General features: G+C 35.6%; 1 protein-coding gene across 1 annotated transcript in view; it reads right to left on the reverse strand.

Annotated features, from left to right (window-relative positions):
• The window catches only part of LOC128210469 (cadherin EGF LAG seven-pass G-type receptor 2-like), a 46,245-nt gene extending 44,300 nt beyond the window's left edge, over positions 1–1,945 (reverse strand). The window contains exons 1-2 of the mRNA XM_052914817.1: positions 1,696–1,945; positions 1,505–1,594 (exon numbers count right to left, since the gene is read on the reverse strand). Coding sequence (XP_052770777.1) covers positions 1,505–1,594; positions 1,696–1,945 — 340 coding nt within the window. The remainder of the gene's footprint in view (positions 1–1,504; positions 1,595–1,695) is intronic.
• Between the last annotated feature and the right edge of the window lie 9,833 nt (positions 1,946–11,778).

The following is an 11,778-nucleotide window of genomic DNA, read 5'->3' on the forward strand; positions in this document are numbered from 1 at the left end:
TTCCATTCTGAACACCTCGTCCATTTTCCATCGAAAACAGCCTCGGAAGTATGCCAATACATCAGTAGAAGTAGTTCGTAATAAAACAAATAATAGTATTAATCAATTATAGGGTTTACACGTGTTTTTTGTATTACTAAGCTTAAATTGATTGCAAGTGAAGTGTATTATTGCATAAATAATAAAGGGTCCTAATAGTAAAGTATTAAGGTTTACAGCTAAATTGAAATAAATACGCGATTTACTTGCAGCGTAGTTAAATGTAAAGATTTCTGACATTGTAAAACGTCCATATTCATGCGAGGATTTTTGGATGGGAAATAGCCGATGTGTTCCGAATGTTGTATTTCTTTTGGTCTAAAAAGTTAGCATATATATATATGACATTATGATAGAAAGCTATTTTTGTTTTGGTATAATTTGTGTAATATGGTCAGTTTGAAGAGATCTGCCCCGTATAATGCACCAGTCAATTGTAACCACGCCCCCTCCCCAGGTCCGTGAGAAAACGAAATTTGTTTTGCCATGCAGGCTGCTTCACTTTGAAACCTCTCAACAATCAATTAAGTTGTCCAATGTACAAATAAGCTTAAATAGAGAAAAATATTCTGGGGCCCAGTGGTTTTAGGTATTCATCCTATTGGTCAGCTTTTTTTATCAGATTGAATGCTTATGAGTATGGTATTGCTATCTGACATGTATACTGGTTGAACCATTACATTTTTAGCTTGTAAGTTCATAGAGCCATTGGCAATAACGTATGAGTAATTATGCTATCTTATTATTATTGGTCACATGAAATAATATGGGGTCACCTGGCTTCCAAAATTCTTGAAATTGTACATTTAATACCCGAAGATATATAGTTGATAACTGCATATTTTTCAACTGACGGCATATACCATGTAAGGATATAATATGCTTTTATAGGCTCAAGCACAATTTTGCTACTTTAGCCAGCGTGGTCCGATTAATGGCTTAACTATCTACATTACAGAATAATGTATTATAACGGATACTAATAGATATTCATACTACAGCCAAAACACGCTATGTCGAACTCGGTTATCTCGCTGTTCTAGTTATGTCGATTTTGTTTCGAATGTGTTGGGTTAAGTAAGGTCAACATGTTTTGTATTTCTGTTATATCAAATGTTCGTTATCTCGAACTATTTACCTTGCTCCCAACGACTTCGACCTAGCGAGTTTGGCTGTAAATGTCGTCGCAATAAAACGATTTATTTCCATGTCATTTTGAACAACACATGGTGGCACGAATCTTCGAAATGATGAATAATAAAATAGATATAAGTTCACTACATTCACTACATTCCGTGTCACTTTGAGTAAAACATGGTAGCATAAATCTACGGAAAAAAATGATGATAAATATAGATATTAGGTTCACCAAATAACGTATCACTTTGAACAAAACATGGTTGCATGACTCTACGAAATAATGAATAATAAAACAGATATTAGATTCACAAAAAGAATGACCTACTCGTCAACCCCCCGGGTCCCTGCAAGTTTCCATTTTCCATATCTCCACCTGGACCAAACCTGGTGTTATCAGCGCATTGCTGGCATAATCCTACAAAATAAAGTATCACAAATATACATTTTGGTAAACTAAAGTGTTTCTGTGTACCGCGTTCCTCTCCATGCTGTACCGCGTTCCACTCCATGCAGTACCGCGTTCCACTCCATGCAATACCGCGTTCCACTCCATGCTGGACCGCGTTCCACTCCATGCAGTACCGCGTTCCACTCCATGCTTGACCGCGTTCCACTCCATGCAGTACCGCGTTCCACTCCATGCTGGACCGCGTTCCACTCCATGCAGAACCGCGTTCCACTCCATGCTGGACCGCGTTCCACTCCATGCAGTACCGCGTTCCACTCCATGCAATACCGCGTTCTCCATTCGGAACTCATCGGCCATTTTCTATCGAAAACAACCTTGGATGCATTCCGGTACATCAGTAGAAGTAGTTCGTAAAATTTTGAATTATATTATTAATTAAGTGTAGCGTTCTAACGTGTATTTGTATCATCTAAGTTTAAATTGATTGCCAGTGAAGTGTTTTATTGCAAACATCATGAAGATTCCCAAGAGTGAAGTCATTAATTTAAACTGCTAAATTAAAACTACTACGCGATTTTCTTGCAGCGTTGTTAAAGTGTACCGAATTTTGACTTTGTAAACCGTCCATATACGTTGTTTTTGATAAAACTGGCTAAGGAGCTCCGAATGCACGTTCTCCTCAAAAGGCTCTAAAACATCCCGTAACAAATAGCGGGGTAAAACCTCATAAAGCATAGCTGGTATGAACTTCGAGACTGTCGCTTTTTACGAAAACTTTAAATGTTAATTTCCTCGGAAAACTGTATGTCACAATTATTACGTACATCTTCATTAAACATCTTTAAAAAATACAAGGAATACCTGTATGGAATGTTACAACGGCAAAAAGACACACTAAGACAGCATGCGCGTCTAACAGCTCCATCTTTAAAGAATTCTTGTTTCATATGTAATCAGAATAGAGTTTCCAAAAAGCAATACATCAAAAAGGACCGATCCAAATGTTTGTAACCAATTTTAAGTATGAAGACATCATCGAGCTCCGAGTGAGTAAGGTTTACATTGGTTTCATCATGAAATCAATAATTTTTATTTTTGCTTTTATCTTTTATTTATTTGTTCATTTCATTTTTTTCAATTCGTGGATATAGGTAAATACTAATGGGAAACCATTATGCGCTATTTTTAAGTGTGGAAACTCAGATGAGACAGCAACATGATTTTTGTGTTCATTCTTTAAATCATGTAAAATTATGTAGTATCGGCCTCCTTCTAGCTCGCTTTGACAATTCTGGGCTTGTTTTGAGGAAATACTGTATTTGGACCACATTGGGTCTAGTCCCTTTAAGAGTATTTCAACCATTGTAGAACTGAGTATTACGATCGATTTTTGTTTGATTGTATCGTTCGACTGCCCGTGTTAATTTGTTCACTAACAGGTGATGTCTTTATCTGGGGTGCCATTCGATATGCGATTTAAGTCAATCCTTTGGTCACACATTATTGCCTTCATTCACCCTATTGGTCAGTTTTTAATAACAAATAATCCGATTAGCTACATCGTTCTTAGGTCCAGTTAAGACCAATATTGAATACCAGCCCAGGTTTGGAGGTATTTTTTTAAAACTTACAGAGGAGACTGAAACAAAATCAATTCCTGCTTTTAATCAACGGATAACGTATTTATTATTTTCAGAAATACAGCGTTAAAGCAATTGTATTCCGAAAGTTTCGAATAAATGTGTAAACACTGTTGTTTCCATATATAGCAAATAATGGAAATCCGCTGTGAAACAATTCCACATAAGAAATAAAACAATAATACAATTGCTATATAAACATGGGAATCACTATTGAAGAACTTCTTTGAAGGCCTAGTTTAAGTCATCTAGAAGTGACCCCCCCCCCCCCTCCAAAAAAAATAAATAATAAAGCAAATCAAAAAAAATTGGTGTACTGATGCACAGCAGGGGATTATCATTCTAAACATTCCTTAAACTAGGCCTTTAAGGCATTCATCGACCAGGATACATTCCGTTTTGGGCTGACATCATGCATGATCCATCCATGCCGTTTATCAAAAGGCCACATAGCAAATAAGGCTTGTATTTTGTTTGTTTTTAAATATGATGCTTTCGCAGTACTGTGTAACTTCTTAAAACAGTTATTTCACCATTATGTACGACAGCTGTGTCTTTCGTATTCTTCCTTTAGACTATAACCGCAGTGCCTTGAAACTTGTAGTTTTTCACAGTAGATTATAAATACAATTGAAAGAAAGGTAGTACGCTACCTCTGCTTTAAACGTATTTCTATTTTATACATAGTTCAGTTTTTAACAAATCTTCCTTCTTTTGAAATGTTTTTTTTATAAAATACTTTGTTCTCACCAAAATCATAGAAGTGACAACAGAAGAGAGACGAAAAATACCCACCATTTTTATGAAATGCTTTAAGTGTCATGCATTGAACGGCGTCCTTTTCGAAAACATTATATGTCTTGTACTCTGATTCAATATTCATGTTGAATGTAGCATTAATTGAAATAAACACAAGTTAAACCAATCACAGTCTTTATTTCAAATCAAAGCTTTGATTGTGCATGGCTACTTTTGAAATACCCCTTTTTATACAGACACGATAGAGTTTTACAAAAGTCATTAACACACATCAAAGTCAAATTTGTTCCTTAATTTGGTCGGGATTTTATACAATTAACCATGAGTTCGATCAATAATTATTTCGTTATTATCATATTTAGGTTAAAAATCGCAATGTCCGATTCAGTTTTTATAAAATTTGCATTGTAATGGGTCAATAAACATAATAATAGTTCATTGTGCGCCGGAACAAATATAAACCCTTTTATCGTTTACTTTATTTATTATTACATTAATATTACAATCCGAGTTTCAAAGGCCACCAATTGCATTTTATTATTTGGTTAATTTAACTAAATTTCATTGTTAACTAAGCAGTTGTTAGCATAGAAAATCTTTCAACATATAACGGAGCGCATACATGTCAACCTCCGGTCTCTGATTAAAAGATCCAAAATTTCACATGCGATATCATTATAATTATTAGATTTATGTAAACAGACTGGTAGCGTATTTTGAATGGGATAAATGACGATGATATAGAAGGCAAATAGCTTTTGTTGGAGAATCTGCGACTAGTTTAATGGATTATTTTATTTCTATGCCTGAAAATCTTACATGAGTTGATAAATTCGGTGTCAGAGAGTTCTATCGATTTCATGGTTAACTGGTTGTTCAAATGGCATTGCTATAAGTGACAGTGAGCCGGAGGAAGAAATACAAAGTATACCTCAAACATCTGCATTGAAAATGATCATATTAAAGAACTAAAATGTAGTGAAAATATAAATCTTTGTATTGAAGCATGAAATGATATTGTTAATAGCTAGTAATTTACAACTGAATAATATACCGGAATTATTAGGGAACATAATTTTTGTTTATATTGTAAAAATGTTGTTGAGGATGAATATCATATTGTTATTAAATGTCCAGTGTATAGAAATAAAAGAGAAGTGTATACATCATCTACGTATTAAGTATACCATAGTCTTTACCATTCATTCTAATAATAGCAACAACAAATGGAGAAATTTTGTAAAAAAAGCTTTGTATTTGTTTTATGCACACACAATTAGAAACAATTTGTCAATAGCTAATAACTATTTAGGATGCCACAATAAATGTATTTATTATCGGAATTGATAATGTAAAATTCGGTTGTGAGGTAGATTTTGTAGGGTACTGTAGTTTATATAAGTTTTACATTTTCCTCGAGGAAATTACAAGTATCGGGTTATGTACTGATTTGGGAAATCATTCGATAAGCAAGTGGGGTACGGAGAGGATCGTGTCATTGTACACTAGTAGCGTGTTTTATTATTGTGAACACTATTTATTTTTTTTGGACATTGGAAATTTAGAAATTAAATACTTAATATTGCTATTTAATTTAATAAGCCACTGCTAGGCTATGTTTGGGGGGACGGAAAGGCAGTGTTTTGAGGAAGGAGTCGGAGGCCGGTCGTAGCGACACACCGGAAGGAGGAGCTGGCATGCCACGTGGCCAGGGAGAACAAGCTTTGTTTCATTTTCTCGCCGCGCTGGTCCACCGCCAACGGCCACCGTGACGTCAGCGATTTCCGGCCAAGGCTACTTCTCCAGTCCTGCGTTCTCCAATCGAGCGACATCCATGGTCATGGTTAGGGATAGACAGCAGCTTTTTCACCCCTACCACCCTTACCAAGCGAGGTCCAACGCCAACACCAACGCCATCTGTTTCGGTTGCGGACGGAAAGGACACTTCCGGCGGGAGTGCGAGCTGGTCGGCGGGTCGTCTGTCAAACGAGAGAGCGGCATCGGAGGGCCTAAACAATGATAAGTACTTTCATGATGATAGTGACTGTTTGGGTGAAATGAGAATGAGATGAGAAAATAAGGTTTTTATCATCGTATTTCGTAGTTATTTTAAAATAACTTACGTAAAGATATTATTTGAAAATGTGTGTTTCTTATACCATTTACATCTGATGTAAATGAGGTTCGTACACTGTGTGCGAAGTATAACATAATATGTTTAGTCCCTTGGACAGTTCCGCTTGTATCAGATACTTGCGAAGTCGTACTCTGAGTGCGAGGATTATTTTATGCATTGCAGAATATAGATCTTTCCGTTCAGGGGGTGCTACGGCGGCTGCTAATGGGGGTGTCCCTGAACGATTGTTCAAAAGGCATGGCAGATGGAAATCTGAAAATGCAAAAGATCGTTATGTCAGGGAATCGGATGACACTAAGAAATTTGTATCTCTTAATCTTGGTTTATAGATTACATGAATTGTTATACAATTTAGGTATATTTCATTCATTGATATACTTTTGACTGTTGTTTACGCACCCGTTCTTTTACTGTCGATAAAATACCCCGCTTGTTGGCACACCTATATTGTGTTCCTTTGTTTGTCTTTACTTAAGGTTAAGATAATAAATATTTTATGTTTGGCATAAAATGAAATGAAATAGAAAACATAAATGTATTTATTATCGGAATTGATAATGTAAAATTCGGTTGTGAGGTAGATTTTGTAGGGTACTGTAGTTTATATAAGTTTTACATTTTCCTCGAGGAAATTACAAGTATCGGGTTATGTACTGATTTGGGAAATCATTCGATAAGCAAGTGGGGTACGGAGAGGATCGTGTCATTGTACACTAGTAACGTGTTTTATTGATTACAAAAAATGATATATAAATAGATGATTGTTTCTGTGTTATTAACGCATATTTATTTTTCAGTTTGGTATTGTTTGTGTTACCAACGTACGAATGGGAGTTTATTCGTGTAGAGGGCTGTGAGTGGCATTGATTCCGGACATTACTACAATGCAGAAGCATTCATCACTGTGTATAGGAACATTGAGCCATTCACCATGTTATGGCTATTCAGGGAATCAGTGCCTGTGTGAATGTTATTGAATTGTCAGAATATACAAAATAAAATACCCCGCTTGTTGGCACACCTATATTGTGTTCCTTTGTTTGTCTTTACTTAAGGTTAAGATAATAAATATTTTATGTTTGGCATAAAATGAAATGAAATAGAAAACATAACTATTAATATTTTGAGAATTCTATGCCCGGTCAACTCGGATTATGCATATCGGTATATGGACCGGTGGCCTTCATACAATCAATATTTGACTTGAACTAGATGTAATTATCTACCAATAGCGATACTCATGGCGGGTAATCATTGGAGCCATAACATTTTGTTATGTGTTGAAAATGCTCCAACGCGTCTTCCGTTATAGTGCCAATGAGTGGAATATGGATGTAAACAGTGAGGATGGTTTCTTATTTTTCATTTTTAGAGGTTTATACGAGTAAAGAAAAAATGGAGAATGTAGTTCCACATAGGAATGGCCATGAGTTGTTCTAAGTGTAAAGTTCTGCATAAAATTTAATATCTGATCGTCTAGAACTTGCATAACTTGCTAGACGTTAGTGTTGAAAACGTAAACATCTGGATTTTCTTGAGAACTGTTCTTGTACCTTAGGTTTAAGCAATTTCTTTACATGTGTGTGGCTTTTTTATTGACAAAAGGTTGCCGCGTTAAATATTTCAGAACTTTATTTGTTATACTTGCTGCACTACGCTCGATTTTCTGAACGTTGTGGTGCCAATGAATAGGTTGTGGTGCTCATGAATAGTAATTTAGTAGGAAACGAATTGTGAAAAAACTGAGGCAATTTCATAACATGAAAATTAACAATTTACTGAATTAATATCATTTTCGATCTTTTTAAAGTATGACCTACTACCACACAGCTTCGCGGACTTAAAGGTTCTTTTGGTGTCTAATAAATTATTACTTGATAGCAAATGGTCGTCGTAATTCTAATTCTGTATTTCCAGATATTATAAGGCAAAAATCTAACGATTGTGTTTACATATTTTCAGATAGGTGTCTTTAAAGGGAAAAGGAGTATGTAATTGATAAGTCGGACGAAAAACGAGTTTTAGTTAGATGTGTATAAACAAGAGCCGTCGTACGACAGCGCGCTCGACTACGCCGCTTTGACTTAGAAGTGAATACAATAACGATGTTATAATACCAAGTTTGGTCTCTTTATGTCAAACCTAACCAAAATTATTCGATACATAAGGTGACTTTGATGCTGCCCTCCCACCAGCCCGCCCGAACAATGACGCAAGTCATTCAAATAACTTGATTTCCCATTATGAAAATGTGGATAATAATATACAAATAAAGAAATTTAAAAAAAATCAAAAAAATCAAGGGCCATAATTTGGATTAAGGGTTAAAATGGAGTTATGTTTCTTGTTGTTAGATGGTCGTAAATAATTCTGAATTTTATTTAGTGGATTGAATGAACGGTATAATTTTTTTTCATTAAAATCCCAATTTGCCCTTAACTTTTACTTGCCTAAAACTTTAACCTAAGTCAATCAGCGGTCATAACTTGTATTAGAGATATGGAGTTATGTAACCTCATAGGGTGATGGTTCCTGAACAATTGTGTGAATTATTAAGTCAATTGAATGAAGGGTATAGAAGTTATTTATAAATATCCCAATCTGCCCTAACACTTTAACCTAAGTTCCATAGTCAATCAGGGGCCATAATCAGTGTAAAGAATAATATGGAGTTATCTAACCTATCATGTGATGACCCTGAACAACTGTGTGAAGTATTAAGTCAATTGAATGAAGGGTATTGGACTTATAAGTGAAAATCCCAACTTGCCCTAAAACTTAAACCGGACGCCGACGCCGACGCTGGGGCGAGTAGTATAGCCCACGTATTCTTTGAATACTCGAGCTAAAAACAAGAGCACGAAATGCACGAGTAGCACATGCCACGGTGGACCACATGTTTCGGATGTTGTTCTAAAATTGAATATGTGTGACTCATTAAACATTAAAACTATTTATGTATTGCTGATCAAATTTTAATACACAGTTGTAAATTATGTTTGCAGGCAAGGGGATGTTATGTTTATTCTGCGCAAAGACCCAGCGGTGTCCGAAGAAGTGTTCGCCAGACCAGACCATATGGGTGAACGTCCCCTTCATGTCCTTTCGAAAGACACAGAAAACCCCGGGGAGTCCGACTCGCACACGGAGACTACCGTCTTCGTGACGTCGAATGCAGCCATATCGGGAAGGGTGAGGACTGGGTTTGCAATCCAACGTGACGTCATCCGGGAAGCGATGAAGGTGCCAATGTGCCTTCTCTTCTTTCTGCGTCAAGTGGAACAACCACACGAGAGCATTTACAAGGTTAGATTGGAAAAAGTGAAGGGCATTGGGGTGACCAAAACATTAACGATAAAATCTAATGAACGTATGAAAATAAAGTGGTATTTCAATTCGCATTATTAGATCGACTATTCGAAGAATATGGAGTGCTATACTACTCACCCAAGCCTTGGTTAAGGTTTTGCATGCAAGCACACATAGGTTAATATCTCAGCAACTACTGCATTGCATTAAGACTTTATACAGTGCTACTCAACCATCCAACCTACTTAATTAACCAAGTTAGAAAAATAATTTGCATTTAATGCAATAAAATAGACCTTTATTATTCGACTTAAAAATTCTGGTTAAGGTTTTGCGTGCAGGCACACATAGGTTAATATCTCAGCAACTAGTTGAGGTATTGCATTGAGACTTTATACAATGGTACTCAACAATCCCTACTACTTAATTAACCAAGTAAGATAACTCTACTTTACATTTAATGTAAGCAGTTGCCATTTATTATTCAAATAAGATATTCTGGTTAAGGTTTTGCATGCAAGCACACATAGGTTAATATCTCGACAACTACTTGAGGTATTGCATGAAGACTTTATACAATGGTACTCAACCATCCAATCTAATTAACTAACCAAGTTAGAAAACTCTAGTTTGCATTTAATGCAAATAATAGGGCCTTTATTATTCGACTTAGAGATTCTGGTTAAGGTTTTGCGTACAAGCACACATAGGTAAATGTATCAGCAACTACATGAGGTATTGCATTGAGACTTGATACAATGGTAGATAACTCTAGTTTGCATTATATTCAAATAATGGCCCCTTTTTTAGACATAGAAATTTTGGCTAAGGTTTTGATTGTTACCACTTTTAAGTCAATACCTCGGCGAATACATCATGTATTGCATTGAAACTTTACATACATGCTCTCAACTATTTAACCTTATTTAATCAATTAAGATAACTCTATCTTTCATATTATATAATTTTTGCCCCTTTATTATGCGACTAAATTCTGGTTAAGGTCTTGCATGTTAGCACACATAGGATAATATTTCAGCAAATAATTGATAGATTGCATTGAGACTTAATACAGTGATATTCAACCACCCAGCGTAATTGAATAAGTTAGATAACTGTATTTTGCAAATAATGGCCCTTTATAATTCGACTAAAAAATCTGGTCAAAATGTTCCATGTAAATACATTTATGTTAATATCTCAGCACATCATGTATTGCATTGAAATCTAAATCAACAGTGATCCATGCATGTTTCGCCAAAACTTTTCAATCCTTACACTGAAAAGCGGCGGAATAGTCGAGCGCGCTGTCTCTGTGACAGCTCTTGTTTATAACACCATACGTTTTAGTTTGTAACCAGACGCATCACTTTAATATCATGTCAAAAGGTAGTTCTCAAGAAATCTGATTTCGGTTTGTATGTTTACGTTGTTTTGCTGCTCGGTTAAGTCACATGGAAAGCGTCATGGGACGAGGTAGTGTCCTCAAGCTGGTATAGCATCATGATCGACGAACAAACGGAAATCATAATGACGGGCCAGATCTACCTCCATCCGGATCTTTGCCGAACACCGCGCTCTACGTGACAGCAAAGAAAACATGATAAGCACTCAAGTGATCTTTACGTATTCAAACGCCTCGCTAACATTCGACTTCGCCAAGTGACCAATGCAGTAAATATGCATGTATTTATTTATTACCATATCGGATAATCTGTTTGATTGTTGGGTTTAAAGATGTCAAGGTTTACATATGTTTATTTGATATCTGTGTATTTCTTTGTTAGAAATGGCGAAAACAAGCGCCAATAATATTCTGAATGTGAAATTAACATTTTAAAGGAATAAGTCAATAAAAATAATAACACTTGAATGTAAAAATACTGATATTTAAGCAATTATTTAAAAAGCACATGGATAGAATTTAGCAAATGAACTTATTTTTTATTGGGAAGTCCTCCCCCCTCTGTGTAAACAACAACTTAAGAAGTGTTGGGAGATTTTAAAAGCAAGGGCAAAGAAGAATTCAGAGGAACGGCGAGAAAGGCTCGTAAGAACATTATTATGAATAATAATAATGATGATAATTGCAAGGAAATATTTCATGTTTAATGGCGATATTATAAAGACAGACTTATATAAATTAAATAAATATTGTGTCCAGGCGTTGGCACATTATTGTCGTGTTCGTGAGCAGATGTAGATATGGCCACCTTATAACCATGACGACGACGACGGGCCCGACAACGAGAAAGTCTTTGGTATGAATATTTGTCTTTTTAATTGATATTTTGCTTAATATATACAATACGATACGGTTTATCGTTATGACGATGTCTTGTTAT

The sequence above is a fragment of the Mya arenaria genome, chromosome 12 (genome assembly GCF_026914265.1).
Source record: "Mya arenaria isolate MELC-2E11 chromosome 12, ASM2691426v1".
Lineage (NCBI taxonomy): Eukaryota > Metazoa > Mollusca > Bivalvia > Myida > Myidae > Mya > Mya arenaria.